At 34.0% G+C, this 18,908-nt stretch overlaps 1 protein-coding gene across 3 annotated transcripts; it reads left to right on the top strand.

The window, feature by feature from the left end:
- The first annotated feature begins 2,182 nt into the window (after window positions 1-2,182).
- LOC111510535 (uncharacterized) lies at window positions 2,183-17,848 on the top strand. 3 transcript variants are annotated; one of them, XM_023166455.2, is made up of 4 exons: window positions 2,183-2,326; window positions 5,539-5,591; window positions 8,529-9,050; window positions 16,836-17,848. In XM_023166455.2, exons 2-4 carry the CDS (start codon window positions 5,555-5,557, stop codon window positions 17,729-17,731), a joined length of 1,455 nt encoding a protein of 484 aa, XP_023022223.2. In that variant the 5' UTR covers window positions 2,183-2,326; window positions 5,539-5,554; the 3' UTR covers window positions 17,732-17,848. The 3 variants fall into 3 exon arrangements, with proteins under 3 accessions (XP_023022223.2, XP_023022222.2, XP_023022224.1); XM_023166454.2 differs by lacking the exon at window positions 2,183-2,326 and adding an exon at window positions 5,134-5,288; XM_023166456.2 differs by lacking the exons at window positions 2,183-2,326; window positions 5,539-5,591 and adding an exon at window positions 5,899-6,715.
- The last annotated feature ends 1,060 nt before the right edge of the window (window positions 17,849-18,908 follow it).

The following is an 18,908-nucleotide window of genomic DNA, read 5'->3' as shown; positions in this document are numbered from 1 at the left end:
TGATAACAACGCAGACTTTTTCGTGTGTAGTAATTCCAATAGCGCTGGTGAACAATACGAAAAAGATATACCAGTGAATAAGATTCGGATGCATTTGAATATTGAAACACAGAGAGAATCTACATATCAAGTTTGGTTTCGAGGGAAACAAACTATTACAAGCAACATCAGATTTGACCGAAATTCCTTTCTCAACTGTAAGTAAAATAGTCAAAAACAAACCTTATGAACGCAAGAGGCGATGTGCTACGGGATAACCAAAACCTTTAGATGTTCATCTAATAAAATCATTTAAGAAAACAATATAGGACTGTTACAAAAGCAATGAGATTTCTACAACTGTAATCATAAGGAAGAAATTGAAAACTTCCGGCCAGAACGTGAGCTACTGTGGCAAAACTCTTCAGATTGGTCAAGCAGTTATGCAAAGCAGAAGAATAGTGGAATTATGTAACAAGTACTGAGAATAAATAACTGAATATAGACAAGAACAACGGCAAATTTTCTATTTGGACGAAACTTGGTATGACACTCACGACACAGTTACGAAAGGGTGGACTGATGGTTCGAGAATGTGTACGCCTAATATGCCTGCACACAAATGATCTCGACTAAACATTGTGCATTGCGGAGGAAGTAGAGGATGGGTTCCGAATTCTTTGGAATTATGTGTGAAAAACCTGAGAACTGCAATGTTGACTATCACAAGAACATGGAAGCTAATATTTTTGAGGAATGGTTTGGAAACACATTGATCCCAAATTTGGATGCGGATAGTGTAATAGTTCTTGACAACGCTTCCTGTCATTCGCGACAGCCCATCAAAGTACCTAATAAAAATTCCAGGAAAGATGAAATACAAATTTTTTTGTGGATAACAATTTGTATTTTGAAGATTACTATACCAAAAACCAAGTACGGAAAGTATTGCTGAAAAGTATGGACACACCATACTGACTATTTTTGTGTTTTAGTCTCATCGAGTTGATTTGGGAAAAATTGAAACAAAGTATCAGGCAAAAAAAACAATTTTCCAAAATTTGATAAGAAGGTAATAGAGCTACTTGAAGAAGAAGTGTCTAATATTACCGAAGAATACATAATAACGGATAAAACAGCATACCTGTGCTGTGTAAGGATATTTAATTTGGAAATTTTAATTTTGAAAGAAATCTTCAACATGAAAATGACAACCTTTTGACATTGAATAATATGAAATAATTTATGTAATGTAATGAATAAATTTTGCTGAGGTTGATGTCTTTTTTTTTGTTGATATTGTATTCTTTAATTTTAATTTCAGTCATTTCCAGAAATTGACTTTTATTTGAATCTTGTTCGAAAAGGAGAATTTTGGTGTTAGTAAAATCGAGTGAATGATCATTATCTAGAACGTGTTGTGTTAGAGCACAAGAATTTCGTTTTGAATTTTTACAATTACTTTTATGGAGAGCTATGCGGGTTTTTAACTGGTTTTTTGTTTGTCCTATATATATCTTATCTTAATTGTTGCAGGGAATTTCGTAAACTACATGTGACTTTTCAAATAACGGATCTTCATTTAAACTACATTCAAAATTGAATGGAACGTAGGTTGCACTATATCGTTTACCATACCTACACTTCTTTTCGTGGTTCCAATGTAGACCGACCCGCAACTATTCGGTATACAACGGGTGTAGCTAAAGGTTCTCTGGGGTCCTTAGCCGACCATATACTTCGTCTTATAGTTTTTATTTATCTACATATTGCTTTCACGTCAAGTTTCTCTAAGATTCGCCCAATGTGGTCTGTAACATGTTTAACATAATATATATATATATATATATATATATATATATATATATATATATATATATCGCGTCCTTTGTCGCATATCCCTATTTAATGGCGTCCTCAAGGGATATAGAGGGTAGACATATCCCAATGATTTTGTAAGTGAATTGCAGCGCTATTTGCTTGAGACGACTATGTTGCTTTCATTGATGTAGCGACATGTTTGCATTCTTGAAATTCTTTTACTCTCAGACAATACTGAACGAACTAAAATAATTTTTTCGTTACCATTGGACCACACTGTATGTTAGCTGGGCATGTTTTACCCCTTCTCCCAGTGGAATATCTGAAGAAATAAAAAACGTTTGGCAGATACTGTCTGGGAAATATCTCACAAAGAATATGCGGGGAATACCACTTTATTATGGTGAAGTGAGTCAATGCTTATGAATTGAGACTGATATTCAGTCTCGTTCTTGACGCGGACCCGCAAATGCGCGTAGAGTTAGGTTAGTGACCTTCAATCGCGATTGCTTGCTTGCTATTTAAAGTAAGTACGTTTATATGTTTGAGCTGCTTACCAAACCCACCAAGTTTGCTAGATGTTTATTCCTAAAATTTTAAGTTTTGTATGCATGTACAATATGTAAAATACATTACAGCACTTCTGGTGGTCTTGTCTTATTTGACATAAATAAAATAAGTAAAAACATATTTTATGTTAAACAGCTTTATTGAAAAAAAAGATAATAATGATGTAGACGATGTACTAAAAAGTAATTCGGTAGGTCGTTGGGCGTAGCATAACCTGAGTAAATATGTAAATAGTACGTAAATACTACTAGCTTTCAGTACATTATCTACATCATTATTATCTTTTTTTTTCAATAAAACTATTCAACTATAAAAACATTTTTTAACTTATTTTATCTTCGAAATTTCAGTTTCTAAATTTGTTACTAAATTATTCTGATTCTGCTTAGTTCACTTAGTACCTCAGTATCACAAGGTTCATTTCTCAACAATTTGTTGCAACCTAACTCCTCAATAAACGTTAACCACATAGTTCTCGAAACGTTTCAACCTTTTTTCCTAACTTGAGTGGTGTATCGCTAACGACGTTTCATTTTTAATATGTAATCCTCCATTTTGTAGCTGCGGCCATCTTGAATTTGCATCTCTTGCAAAGTGAACTGCTATTCTAGAAGTCAGGTCCTGTCATTTGATACCTATATTGAGGTAGTTGTGAAAAATATATAATCCGCCATAATGACTGTCGTCATTTTAAAACAATTATGAATTTATTTCCACCATTAATATGGAAGTGTCCGATCTCCATATAGTCTTTTTAGACTAAAATTACTTTTTTTAATTTTGTTCTGCCAATCTTCTTCGGTAATATCAAATACTTTTTCTTCAGTTAGCTTTATTACCGTCTTATCAAATTTCAGAAAATTATTTTTACGTCTGATGCTTTGTTTTAATTTTCCCCAAATCAACACAATGGAATTGAAAACATAAAAATAGGGGGAAAGTCTTAGTAAGGTGTGTCCATACTTTTCAGCAATACTCTCAAGGACATACACTTAAATGTTTTTGTCTGTGAAACTTCCCGTAGTTGGTTTTTGGTATAGTAATCTTCAATATACAAATTGTTATCAACTAAAAAACTTTGTATTTCATCTTTCCTCGAATTTTTATTCGGTACTTTAATGTGCTGTCGCGAATGATAGGAAGTATTGTCAAGAACTAATACACTATTCGCATCCAAATTTGGGATCAATGTGTTTTCAAACCGTTCCTCAAAAATATTAGCTTCCATGTTCTCATGATAGTCAACATTGCAGTCCTCACGTTTTTTTTTCAAATAATTCGAAAGCCATCTTTTACTTCCTCCATAATGCACAAGATTAGTCGTGATCCTTCCTTTGCAGACATGTTAAGCGTACTCATTCTCGAAACATCAGTCCACCCTTTCGTAACTGTGTCGAGAGTGTCATACCAAGTTATGTCCAAATAGAAAATTTGCCGTTGTTCTTGTCCATATTTAGTTATTTGTTCTAAGTTTTGTTACGCAATTTCACTATTCTTCTGCTAAATCCTAGTTTCCTTATCCAATTCTGAAGAGTTTTGTCACAGCAGCTCACGTTATGGCCGAAAGTATTGAAATTCTTCGTTATGATTTCATTTGTAGGAATTTCATTGTTTCTGTACGAGTAACAGTCATATTTTGGTTTTTTCAATGATTTTATTAGATGAACATCTAAAGGTTTTGGTAATCCTGTATCACATCGCGTCTTGCGTTCATAAGGTCTGTTTTTGACTATTTTACGTACAGTTGAGTAATGAATTTCTGTCAAATCTGATGTTGCTTGTAATAGTTTGTTTCCCTCAAAACCAAACTTGAGATGTAGATTCTTACATATATTGAAACATACTCTCTGTGTTTCAATATTCAAATGTATCCGAATTTCATTCATTGGTATCTCTTTTTCGCATTGTTCACCATTCCTATTGGAATCGCTACACTAGAAAAAGTCTGCGTTATCACACTCGTTATTACTATTAGTACTTGCCCAAGGAGGTCACATTTCAAACAGATAACAAAAATTTTAAGTAATTATAACTGCACCAATATCGATCAGTTCCTGAACAGAACACGACGGCGATAACCAAGGCCGCATTCCTCGATTTCTATTCGTCACCGTAACATGACTTCAAATTTAATTTTATGACTCTCCAGCCAATCATAAAACTGGGTTAGTAAAATTATCCAATACGTACCGCGAAGTCTACAGTCCATGTGGACTAGTTTGCTGCCGGTTCATTTCTATGTATTGGTTTTTTTGGCCTTTGAGAGTGCCGACAATTTTAAGAGTGCACAATATCGTTTACTTCGACTATACAAATGTGCCCTATTTCTCGTTTTTATGTGAATTACTGTGTTTTGACATGGATGACTTGATTTTGTTCGTGGATATAACTTTTTCCTGGAAATTTACTCTGTACTGGGACACAAATAATTCAGCAATCAATTTTGATTCGTCTGTTGTTGTAGTTGCTGTTATGTCACTAAGTTCATGTTAGGGATAGAATTTTGACTAAGGGCTTTTGTTAACCAATTTTGTCTAATTTCAATTTGCATTTGTTTTTGAACATATATGGTTTTTCATTTCTTTCTTACACTTACAAGAAAATTCAACAGGAGTGACTTCCATGCTAAATGACCGGAACTGAGTATTTGAACTTTGAACAATTTTCAACAAAATCTGTATTTCATTTGATTGATTAGATAAAGTAAGCGGAAAAACGAATACGTTAAACAATTTAGCCCGAAACCGTTATAAGATTATATTGTTATCTGATAAGAAGGCTGCATTAGAAACATCGGAACAATCAGAATACTGTTTAAGGGTCGTGAAAAATTATTCGTTCCAAGGCGTTGTTTGTTAATCAGCAACTGTTTCAGTTCAGATCCGGTAACATTCACATACAGTGAATATTAATTGAAGGTATGAACATTTTTTCAAGCTACTCCAGACAAAGGCAAAAATCAACGCGATCTGTTTCAATTCAGCGGTATACTACACGGTTCACAGTAAATTCATCAATTACTGGTTCATCAAACTATTCTGACAGCCTGACTTCTGGGGATTATTTTGTTCATTCATTCCTTTCTATTACCGGTGAAACTTTTAGTCCCTCTTATATATTTGGGAAATTTTTAAGATCTATTTCAATATTTCGATATTTTTATTTCAGATATCCTCGTTAGAAAATGGGAAAAAATAAACATGATCTGGAGGACACTTCTGGTGGGTATAATTAATCTTAGTACAGAATTTCAAGTTTCATAATAATGAATCACATGAATGCTCTTAGAAAATTTATTTTCTGTATTTTCAAGAGAGTGACTTGTTTATTATAGTAGCTAAGTCGTCAAATTTGCACAAGAAAGTGTTTGATACTCTGATGAAAATAGTTATCAAATATCAGTGAAAAATCCTTACTAAAAATTTGCATAGCGTCGGTAGTATACATGAGACATACGCAATGAAAATTGAAAAAGATATTACTCGTATATACGAGTACAAAAAATGCTACTCATAAGAAATGTTTTCAATTTCAAACTGAACCACAGGGTTTCGGACAGAAATTTTATTGTCATATCCTCTTCTTATATTTTCAGAAGACGATTGCCGCTTGCTTCAGAAAGGTTTTTGAATATTTGTAGAAAACAAATCAATTTATAGATTTGCCATCATAAAATCTAAATAATTCCGTTGGGAAGTTTTCAGTTTTACTCGCCAAAATTCTGAATCAAATGACCAAGTGAAATGTTCCATAAATTCATACTGAAAATGAAATGATCATAGGAAATCATAATGAAGAAAAGATAAATGAAACTTTCTATGTTTTTTACCACTTTAATTTGTAACTAACGTTACTGCAGTTTCGTCCTATAAGGACATTTTCAAACTTATACATTAAATTTTTCAATGTATAAATCCATTAATTTTGATTCAAACGATGTATTATCATAATGAACGACATAATACTTTCGGAAGAAATAAACAAGAAAGAAATTCGATAGTCCGTATTCAATACTGTTGATATTGAACTCAAACTGAGGATTATCAGTAATACTGAAGTCAAATTAGAAATAGTGTTGAATAGTGTAGAGTAAGTATTTTAATTCACATGATTTCATAGAGAAAGTTCAGGATGTGAGACGAAGAGATTTTAGTATCATTTGAGGTATTTCGTTGTACCTTCGCCAAAAACTATTGAATATTTGAGGGATATTCTTGGGATTGATAGACTCAGTGGAGAAGTAATCGAAGACTACATACGATAAACAAAAATCTGCTTGGAACAGAATTGCTACCAGTTCAACTGCCTTTACAGCCAGCATATTTTGGATACGAATAAATCGAAGGTAAAGGACTTTGTTTTGAATTATCAACAACCAGAAATGTGCCAAATCACTTGAACACCTCCCGTGAAAGTATCTTGTCTCCAATCAGTCGGATGGCTTTTTCTTGGATAGAATTCACCAGCTTCAGGGTATACCCAGGGGCGGAGCTCCATACATAAGAACAATACTCCAAAGAAGGTTTGATCTGAGCTTCATGAAGCATCAAAATTTGCTGAGGTGTGTACAGTTTTCTGGTTCAGAACACTCTTCTAAGCTTTGAGAAACAGTCTTTGCAATTCTAGCGACATGATTGTGCCAAGACATCATTCCTCATTCAAATATGCAACCTCCTGCTGCCGGTAACGGTGTCTTACGGCTCTCTCCATGATTTTTGAAATCACTAATCTATAGTTATTTGGAATATTTTTCTTCCCCTTTGTGGATAACGCCTTTCCCAGTGAATCGAATGTGGATTGGGACGCTAATTGTTCAGCTAGTAGATTTACTTTTTGTATGGCTGATCATCATTGAATCATCCGCTTGTAATTGTGGTGAAATTGTGGATTTTGTTAAGGTTACCTACCTATACCTACCGACCAGAAGGATCTAGATCCGTTGGGATTGGCAAGTTTATCCCTAATTCTCTAATTGTGAAGTTCTTAGCTTTCATTAATTCCAAATTTATAGCTCTTGCGAGCATTAACAAACCTAGTTCGGTTTTCGGCAGTGATATTTTTGCGCCACTACCGGTAGGCGATATTTTTGGAGGCGACAGCTTGCTCGTAATCTTTGTTGAACCAAGGTTTGTCGTTAGAAGTTCGATTCTTTGAAAACGAAATACATGCATCCATGGATGATAGAATAACTTCCATTGATGGATTATTGGAATTGAAACAAACATCTAACTAGGGGAAATTTCGGAAATGGTCTTGAAGATCCTCCCACTCAGCAGATCTGTAATGCCCAACTTTGCGCGGCTTAGATTGTTCCCCATTTACTGGTAGTTCACTCAACACTAAAATGAGTTTGTGGTAAGATCCCAATGAGAACCTAATGGAGACTGTGTACATTTCTGGATTCGTTGTTAGGTATAGATCCAGAAGACTAGCATATTCTCCATTATGGTCAGGAATCCTGGTAGTCTCATTTATAATCCGAGTCCGCTGCTTATTCCAGAAGCCTCAGCTTCGCGACTTTGTTCTTTGTTGATATCTGAAAACTTGAGCGAAATTGTGAATATTGAAGTCACAGAATATGTAAATTACGGTACTGGGATGATTGATTTGTGGAAAGTCAATGTTGTTTGCAAGCATAGGGAATAGTACCCTATATTGTGTATCGCTTGGTGGTCAGTAAACGCACCATATGAATTCAGTGAGGAGTTACCATTCTTGGATGTCTTAGTCATTCGAATTCTTTAGGAAGATATAATTCTCATACCTCACACCATTCTCCACAACACAAAATGGCAGGTCTGAACTTTCTTGTCCATAGGCTTGTTACCTCCCTCTCACATAGCTGAAAGCAACGGGTATTCTTCAAATATTGTAGATTTCGTATTTAGGAAACGTAAATTTGAAGAGAATCTTCGTAAATCTTCAACTTTTCAAAAATACACATTCAAAGTTTATTGTTTTTTCGTATGAACCGAGATACCGTATTTTTAAAAAGTTGAACATCAAAGTAACCTTTGAAACTTATTGCCCACTTCAAAAAATGTAAGTTACTCAAAAAAAGATGTTTATTTCATTTTTTCGAAATGTGATAACAGATTATAATACAAAATTGCTATTTGATTGAAAATATGATAAAATTTCATTGGTATTTTTTTCAGATGACGAGTTTGTTGTGGAAACTGACACAACCGTAGAAGAAGCTACAACCATTCAAAGACTGAAAGAATTTTCTTTCTATCTAGTAGAGAATATTGAACTGAACCTCAATTTGTTCCTCAAACTCTTAGAAGAAAGGGACGTCCCTGCCAAGCAAAATAGTCTCTATGTTACTGGACTGAGTCTAGCCCTAAAGGCAATACCAAAAATTGGAACTGGAGCCAGTGGCGCCCTTAGTAGTGGTGAAAAATGGATGCTCAACAAAATTGATAAGAAAAGTTCTAGAACCCTAGCCGAAATTGTATATTATTACAGTGACAACAAAGAAACGTTCAGGAAAATATTGATTGAATCTGCAGTTGATATTTTTTACAGCTTCGAAGATCAGTTCAGAAAGCTGAGTTGCAAAGGGGGAGAAAAACGAGCAATGCAAAAATTAGCAAAGGATGCCGTTGATAGAATATTCTATTATTTCTTGGAGACAGAACAGAAAAGAGATGTTACCAGGGATGAAGTTACAAAAGGTAATGAGTTTTGGATCTTTCTCATATCTGGTTTACTAGATTCATTTTATTTTGAAATTCGATCATATTTCTCAGAGCGGGGACTGTTCACACAGTCTGTTCCATTGTGAACAATTTTTTTAATGATTAAGATCTGGAGAAAGTATTCTATAAAAACACGAAAAATAATTTACCGTTTTCATAACAAAATCTTCATTGAACAAATTAGATATTAAAAGAAAGCTATTTCACTTCATTGCGAGCTAATTACTATTCGAAAAACATTCGCTTTCAGATTTTCTTGAAATTTCTCACATTTCTGGAAAGTTTGAAATTTTCTACAATAATAACATTAGGATGAGAAAAGTGAAATAAAAAATTGAAAAATACAATGTTTGATCCGTTAACATCTTTGTTACTAACACAATCGACTTCTCCGACTATCTTCATCACTGAGAAATGATGATTTTGTTCACTCTTTTTTGAAATGAATTTTTGAGGAGGCTGTGGAAAAAATGAGAGTTATTAATGACATTACAGTAATTTTTCTAGGGGAAACTGTTCTGTTAGTTTGAGCATTTATTATTCGATGATAAAAAAATGGATTTTACATTCGGAGACTTAGGTGATATGCATCTGTAATTAGCAAATAACTACTAATAACTTCCTCAACAGAAATATATTCACGAAGTTTTGACAACTATATATACTAATCTCTGACAAATCAATCAACAACCTCACACTCACATTGTTTTTTATATTTTATTTCTTCTTTTATTGCTTATGCTATAAACTTGTTTGTCTGGATTATAGGCAATCTTTGTTTATTTTGGTTCAATCTGATCAATATTCTCATCTGGACTGGGAACAAAAATGTCGTTTTTCATATCTTATTGGTATTTTTTAACTGTTCCATAAGTTGGGCGCATAAACATTCAATTCTGTCCACTCTCGCTGTAATCTCGACTGGTTGAGGCACTAGTTGATCACCCATCATTGTATAATAATTGATTCAGCAGAGTTATGAAGTCAAAGTCTTTCGGATTCGCAAACTCGGGATACCTCTTGATGATTTCTGCTTCCAATTTGATTTTCAAATCTGATATTGCTCCATTAGTGTCGATGTCGAAATGACGTAGGATTTTTGTAACTTGATCTTTGTTGAGTTGTTTAAGAAGTTCAACCATCTTTTGGTAGACAGTGTTAATGTTATTTTTCGGGGTCAGCAATTGTAGTTTGCAAATAACTACTAATAAATTCTTCAATAGAAATATATTTACGAAGTTTTGACAACTATCTATATTAATCTCAGACAAATCAATCAACAACCTCACACACATTGTTTTTTATATTTTGTTTCTTCTAAACAATTTATACTGGGTGCCAATGACTATGATGATGTGATCCCACACCTTAAGAATGTAAAATTAGGAACAAATGGAAGAATGTCACAAACAGTATACAACAAACGTTATCCTGGAAGAAATAATAAAATTGTTATTTGATAAGAACCGAAATTTCCAATTGGCATTGTAGGCACATGATTTTCAAATCGTTGTAACAACACATCATAAAAAATGCCTTTAAGTATATTTTTTATGGTGACATGGCACATGATATTGAACGAAAGTTTTTTTTGTGGAAGAAAATCAGTTTTTTATCGACTTTTTTTGGGTATTTTCACCTTCCACAAATTATCGGAAGCCAAAATCTGCCTCCGTTTTCAGAAATGAACAAAAATTCAAATATATATGCAGTTATTCCTTTGCTGATTATTTATTTCTCAACTTCTGCGAAACGTCAAGATAAATCGTGGAGGAGGGTTAAAATACGCAAAAAAAGGGCGATAAAAAAATTGCACTTGATATTGCATCAAATGTCTGAACTTATTTAATGTTTTGATAGTTTCAAAATTTGTTTTTGAATACCTTCTCTTTCATGAAGACCAATAATAAGTGAACGTGGTGGCCATTTAATATGGTTGGATTAGGTTAGGTCCAAAGTGAGTGGGTCTATTCAACCTTCCACCGCAATCCGCAAGGGTTTATTGTGGCCAATTAAACCCAGCTTCTTAACGAAGCCGATTAGTTTGTATGGTGAGTGGTTTTTCAGGTCAGATGGTAAGAGTACGGTACTGCCAAATTCTAAAAACCTGATTTGGTCTCCAGCGGGGCAGGCACAAAGTATGTGCTCTGCTGTTTTATAATTTTCTAAACAGAAGCGACACACACTGTCTTTCGACAGTCCGAGTCTCTGCATATGATAATTCAAACGACAGTGACCTGTGAGAAGGCCTGTTAAACATCGTAGTTTATCCCTACTATAGTCCAACAACTTTTTGGTATCAAGTTTTGAAGGGTGAATAAACGCCTTGGAGTGAGCCAATCCTGGAAGATTCTGCCAGAAGTCCATAAATCTTCTTGCCATCCAGGTGTTCAATATTTGTTTGGCGAAGCCTAAAGCAATGCCAATGACAGGTTCTAGTTTGACGAAGCTGCTTGCAGCACTCTCCTTTGCAAGGAAGTCAGCAGCGTCATTGTCTTCTAGGCCACTTTGGCCAGGAATCCAGACCAGAGACATATGTTAAGTATTCTTATCGGGGAGAGTCGTTTTTGGCAATTTGTTACCAATTTAGACGTTGCTCGGTAGGACTTGACTTGTGTATAATAATAATAATAATTTTTATTTGCATTCAGTTCAATTACATGGTTCAATATAAACTTAAAAAATAATAATAATAAAAACTGAAATGCAAAATGGAGTTGAAAACAATTTGAAAAAGTTCTAGTTCAACCCCAGTTTATATAAACATTGTAAATATAATTGTTCGCATGGAAATAATTTTTATTGGATTCTTCCAGTCTCTCCGCACACAATTCAATAGCGTAAATTTCCGCTTAAAATACAGTCGCATAGGTTTCTAGGCAGGTTGATATCTCTGTCATGGGTCTGACACGGAAGGTGTTTTTGATCCATCTGTGAACCAAAAACAATCTGCTATTAATATTTCCTTCTTCCGGAGGATCCAATCCTCTCTACTCCGGAACAGTACTTTATAAGGCAGTTCGTAGTCGACAGAAAAATGAGGAGAGAAGGTAAATCTAGAAGGATCTCTATGGCCGCTGACTGTGGTACTGATGGCACCACTGATTACCAGACAAGCCTGTCTCTGTAAACCAGAGAGCTTCGCATGGGCAGTTTTACTACAAATCCTTCGACATGTCCATAGTGACAGTCTGGCTTTGTGTAAGACTTTTTCCAAGTGAGCGTTCCAGGTGAGTATTTTATCAAGGACAATGCCAAGATATTTCACCTCCGTTCCAAATTGAATGTCCACACCATTGAGAGAAAGTGGCGTTAGATCATCCAATATCCTCCTCCTAGTGAAGGGGATTATCACAGTTTTGCTGGGGTTAACAGACATCTGCTCCCTCAGACATCAACTGCGAACAACGTCCAACGTGCTTTGGAGGATATTACAAGCTACCCTTCCCGACGTGGACCTTGCCAAGATGACCAGGTCATCTGCATAAGCTTGCAGATATAATTTCCATCTGTCAAGGGTATCAAGCAGACTATCCATCAGGGGCCAGAGATGATTTCATAGATTTAGGTGGTGCATTGTCAAATGCTCCTTCGAAATCGAGGACCATCATTTCCTATATACTTTACTGGCATAGTCCTATTGAGGAAATCTCTGCATATTCTCTTCCGATGTGGAGTAACTTCATCCTATGAGAATACTTGCATGTCATTGGAATACTCAGTAGCAAATCTTCTAAAAGTACCATTTTTATTGTGAAATGTTGTGAGTAGTCACCTAAAAAATCTTTTGTTCTGTTGAGTTTTGTCAGACGTAAATTACTTTTCATTCATTTTTCTTTGAAACTTTCCGTACTGATATAGTGGATATGCCAAATTCTATACAATATCCCTCAGTTTTTCGGTATTCTACAGCACCTAAATTGAATAAATGTAACTTTTGTTAACTAATCCAAAACTTCAAAAAACATCAGTATCGTCACCACTTTCACCAACCCTACAATATCTCTGACTAAGTTGCTCCTGTTAAGGATATAGATCTTGATGCATTTTACAGAGATTTGTGAAACATATGAACCTTTTTGTCATTTCAAAATTTCATTGTTTTTTTCCTTGAACTGTTAATTCTATAGGAAGTTTATGGACATCCTTGTATATGTATGAGTGTGAAAATTGAGAATAATTTAAAGTGAATATATATTCTAAAAGCCATGAAAAAATTTGATTTGTCATGGCTGAACGAATTGTTCTTTTAGATGATTTCATTTGTCATTGATTATATTTTAATTAATTTTTACAAACTTTGTCTCCTGTATGAATGTTGTGTCAACTGTTAATAAATTGGCGTTTTTGTTTGAATTTGTGAATTTGATAGAATTCAGGAAAATAAGAAATGAAATTGGTTCTAATATCGATCCACATATAACGGAACTAAGCAGATTCTTATATTTCCCCATATACACGTGTTTTTGTTTAGCTCAAATAATTTTCAAACTAATTGAAAATGTACTGCACTTTGATATACAAGGTGTTTATTAAACATGCGGCAAAAATTTTAGGGACTATTCCTTGGACTATTCTAAGTATATTCTGTCCTTTGATGATTTTTGATAGGGCACTTTGTTTCGAAGATACGTAGCGAAAAAGAATTTCAACAATAACAATTCATTACCAAAAATTATATGCAGGTAATGTTTCTTAATCTACAAGAACTGTTGAAAATTACCCCCCGCTCGGATGCAAGAATTTAATCTTCTCCTCATCCGCTCCCGATCCTTTTCAAAAACACCAGGATTGTTTCTGATTGCAGTACACCCAGCAAATATCGATTTCTCAAATCTTACACATATTTCACTGCAGTAGTATAAACTAATGGCTTTAGGTGGCCCCATAGGAAATAATCCAGGGAGTTTGAGCCCGGTGATCGAGCAGGCCATAAGTGAGGTCCACCTCGACCAATCCAGCGATCTCCGTATGTTACTGTTGAAAGATCTCGAGCCAATATGCTAAAATGCGCTGGTGCACCATCGTGCATAAACCACATTGCATTTCGACACATTCAACTGATCACTTACGAGACATACTATTCAAATTGAAAGTTTGCATCCGTTTGTAGTATTCAGAATGTTGTTGATAGGTACCAACGGAATCGTTAGATTTTTTTATTACTTGGAGGTCGAGTGTAGTACGCTGTACTTTTATTTCGGCTACATTGATGATTTTGAAATTACCAAAATTGTTTTTGCCGAAATTTTTTCGCCTCGTATCTTCGAAACAAATCGCCCTATCAAAAATCATCAGAGGACAAAATATCCTTAGAATAGTCCAAGGAATAGTCCCTTGATTTTTTGCCGTATGTTTAATAAACACCTTGTATAAAATGTATAAAATATGATCGACAGTAACAAAAGGTGAGAATACATATAATATTCCCCAGTTCAGTACCTTGTGAAAATTGGTTACATTTACAACTGCTGACCCAAGGACACCTAAATTTACCGGGTCATATCATATACAGGGTGTTTCAAATTCAATCCTCACCATTGGGATCTCGAAAACTATGAGAGATACGAAGATGATTGAATTTGGGAAAAGTTGCGTATTCACCTGTCGTTGAGAAAGTTATGAGATTCCGAATATATCCGGAGATATCAGAAATTTCGGAAAATGGTTTTTATTTTTTCTGGCTTCATTTTTCGAAGGGTTAGAAAATAAATTTCACTAGTTCGGACTTCCATTGTCTACTATATAAAATGATTTGAAATCCCTGAAGCAACTAAAAAAGAAGAATTGAAAATGATTAGCTGAAAATAATAATTATATTAACCAAAATAAACCTGAAATGAAATAATAGTGAAATAAAATACAAGTAAAAATAGAACAATTGAATAAATAAAAATGAAGAAATGAAAAAAGAAAATAAAAATAAACAATCGAAACGTTGTGAACTAACGTGACTTGGAATCTCTCCACTTTTTATTTTTTATTTTTATTTTCTTTTTTCATTTCTTCATTTTTATTTATTCAATTGTTCTATTTTTACTTGTATTTTATTTCACTATTATTTCATTTCAGGTTTATTTTGGTTAATATAATTGTTATTTTCAGCTAATCATTTTCAATTCTTCTTTTTTAGTTGTTTCAGGGATTTCAAATCATTTTATATAGTAGACAATGGAAGTCCGAACTAGTGAAATTCATCATGAAACATTGTCAATCACCTTCAAACGTTCGAAAATAAATTGTACTTCCGCATTGCCACATTTTCCCTGCTACATAATGGTGTTTTCAGATTTGCTATTCGACGTTTCGTCTTCCGACCACTATCCTCAACTTTATTTTATTCTTATGGGCGCCATAAATTATCATTCTTTTTCGAAATATTGGAAATATTGAAAATAAAAATTCTTATCATAATGGGCTTTGACTTTGATGTTTCTAAATTTGACTTTCAATTTTTTACACTCAATGACATTTTGTTATTGTTGAAGTCATTTAATTTTTGGCGAAAAATGGCTTTCACGACTGAAGAAAAAAGAGATATGATACAAATTTATTACAAATACGATAGAAACAGTGTTAGGACATCGGAAATGTATTTAAACTTGTAAGAAGACAACTACATCGAACTATGTTCAAGTTATAAATCCCACCGAGATTGGTTCTTTGAAAAGCCAATAATAAAATACCGAGACAGAATCAATGATCAAAATTTGATAAATGAGATGTGTATGAGGTAAATTAGACATTGTGTCGTTTTCAATGAAAATAGAACTTTGAACAAATAACAATAATTAACTGAAATGTAAAGACAAAAGTAAATCACAGCAAATGCTCAAAATGCTGGCCTTGTTCATGATAACACAACGCTGCCCTTCTTCGAATATTATTCACTGCACGATTGATTTCCCTCCTCCCCAATCTTCCGAACTCTCCAACAATACTGTGTTGGAGGTCCTCAATATTTTGATATTCCCTCTGACCATGAACTCTATTTTTCAGTGTACCCCATAAAAATGTATCCATAACATTTAGGTCTGAAGACCTTGAGCCCACCTCACCGGCTCATTATTCCCTATCCATTTATCACCAAACCTGTGTGCGGTGGAACACCATCATGTTGAAACCAGATATTTTCATATTTAGCCAAAGGAAGATCATCCAAATAGTCCTCGAAAATCGACATTAAAAACTGGTAATAGGTTTCTCCATTCAGAATTCCGTCATAAAAATGAGGACCCAAATTTCTAGCTTTGTAAATTCCTGCCCACACGTTAATACTAAATCGCACTTGAGGTCGAATTTCTCGAAACTGCCTGGGGTTTTTTGTACCCCAAATGTGTTCGTTATTTCGGTTGAATATCCCACAATTCGTAAAAGTGCTTTCATCTGTCCAAATTACATTTTCCAGAAAAACAAGAAAATCAGGTTATCTTATTAGCCAATAACCAATTCTAATCGCCTTTCGGGATCACCTGGATGCAATTGTTGAGATGTGTGTATTTTGTAACATTTTAAACCGCTTTTTTGAGATGTCTCCAAGCACTTGGATCCAATAACTTGAACATAGTTCGATGTAGTTATCGTATTTCGGGATACAAGTTCAAATACATTTCCGATCTAATAAATTTGTATCATATCTCTTTTTTCTTCATTCGTGAAAGCCATTTTCCACCAAAAATTCAAATTGATTGATATTTCTCTCATCATTACCTGAAATCTTCAAAAAGTTATTTCTTGTTGATTCCACACTTTTTGTTCTAGGCGTTATTTACGGAGAATCGAGACGAAACTTGAAAGGGATAAGACAAGGAAATGAGGTTCAGAATAATGAAATCAAGTGGAAAACTTGTAAATTGTACACAAAAGTGGGAATAGTTCTTGTCGACGAACACAAATTTTACAGAGGTGAAAATACCCATACTAAAAAGTATGGTCACCGCCGACTTTTTCCTTGGGAGAATTCGGATGACATCAAAAAAACCTGGTATGACGACGACTTCGTGGAACTGCCCAAATATACTTTAAATATAAAGGACGACTTGATAAAATCTATAACTGAATACATCATGTCAAAAAACACTTTTGAAGAAGCTAAATTGGAGAGGTTGAAATACAGTGAACAAGCCGCAAGCGACAGGGAAGAGAAGCAAGAAGAAGTTCTTCAAGCGCTCGCAGACCATTTCAAAGACATGCTGGACGAAATGGAAGTGCAATTTCAAGAAATCGCGGTGAAAAATCGAGTAGATAATTCCCTTCTAGAAGAAATTTCTAAAAAACAGGATCAAGGCAACAGTTCGCAGGCAGAAATAATCGTAAAACTTGGAGAAATCCATAGCGATGTAACAGAAACCAAACATGTTCAGATCGCAACAGCCGAAACAACTGAAGCTATTAGAAGTGAAGTGATTGTAATCAAAAGTAACCAAGAAGAAATGGCTGGTGCAATGGTTAGAACCGAACAAGTTGAAGAAATTGTCAAGTCTCAAACGAAAGATAATGTTAAAGATAGTCTGAAAGACGTAATTCGTGATACGCTAAGAGAAAACGACCCAGGACCTAAAATACATGCTGAGATTGATAGAGCGGCAGAAAGACTGAAGAAAAATGTTCCCAGGGAACTGAAAAAGTTTGAACAGAAACTCAGAAAATTGTTTTGAAATATATTAAAATTATTAGGAACATGTGACCATTTTGCTAGTATATTTTTTATACAATGTTTTATTTGTCGGAAAAATATTTCCAGAACACGAATAAAATAAAAGAGTCTTCACTTATTCATACCAATTCAGAATCACCCGAGTAACATATTTTATTCAAATACTACATATGACTGAAATTCTATATTGAAAGGAGATATATTTCTAGAATTAGTTTTTGCTAAAGAAAGGGTTTTGGATTTCTACTTCTACTTCTCCATTCTCGTACAAAAAATGTGGGAAACTCCCGAATGAAGTAAAAAAACACTTAAGTTCAAAGTTAGTTCATTACAGTAACATGCAGATCATGCATAGATGTTACTTTCAGATACAAATTGAAAAAAGAGCCCTCTCGAAATAGGTACTTTCATATAAACATTGCATTATACAAAAATCAATTTTTCTTATTCTGTTTGTACTCTCAAATAGTCGTTATGAAAATAAATCGGATATCATTCATAGGAATGCAACACAACATAATATATGAAAGAGTTACGATATAAAATTTCACTCACATGGATGAGTTAAATTTACTTAAGTCACCATGACAGTCCTCAAACACAATTCATACGCTCATTTGATTTGATCCCAGCAATAGGCCTTTTCATCATAAGACGAGCGCAAGCGTAGCTGTCATATTAAATTGGCGGTAATTCAAAACATTCGTACTGTTTTAATCAACAATGGCTGGGCAAGGAATATTATCTCTACAAACAAATAAATTATTGGAAAAAACCATTGATGATGTTTCACTTGTTAATAATTCAGTTGAGGCTCATAATTGGGAACAATTAAAAAGGTGGTTAAAACGTCATGGGCGTCCGCAAAAAGGAAAAAAAGTAAGCTGATCGAGAGGTTAGGTAAGCAGCATTTATTTACTATCTAAAAACAAATAAAAAATAGTATTTACAGTTTCATTCTTACTAATAATGTCAATTTATTTGATGTAATTGAAAATATATTTCAGTTGACAAGAGTATTACTAATGGAACTAATAAATAAATCAAACCATTAATATTTTGAGGCTGTACATATGACATTATTAATTAGACAAATATGTAAATACTGAATTGAATATGTTTAGTAGTTTTTATTAAAGGGAAATATTTAATACAACATAATATGTATGAAGTTTACA

Source organism: Leptinotarsa decemlineata, unplaced genomic scaffold (genome assembly GCF_025532065.1).
Source record: "Leptinotarsa decemlineata unplaced genomic scaffold, Ldec_3_MD MMD2_tig00003736_RagTag_RagTag, whole genome shotgun sequence".
Lineage (NCBI taxonomy): Eukaryota > Metazoa > Arthropoda > Insecta > Coleoptera > Chrysomelidae > Leptinotarsa > Leptinotarsa decemlineata.
The sequence above is the reverse complement of the archived record's forward strand: the minus strand, read 5'-3'. Positions and strand labels throughout refer to the sequence as shown.

Coding starts and splice junctions, on each gene's coding strand:
- LOC111510535 (XM_023166455.2), top strand. CDS start 5,555: ATGGGAAAAAATAAACATGATCTGGAGGACACTTCTG. Junction 5,592..8,528: donor TGATCTGGAGGACACTTCTG/GTGGGTATAATT, acceptor TATTTTTTTCAG/ATGACGAGTTTGTTGTGGAA. Junction 9,051..16,835: donor CAGGGATGAAGTTACAAAAG/GTAATGAGTTTT, acceptor TTTTTGTTCTAG/GCGTTATTTACGGAGAATCG.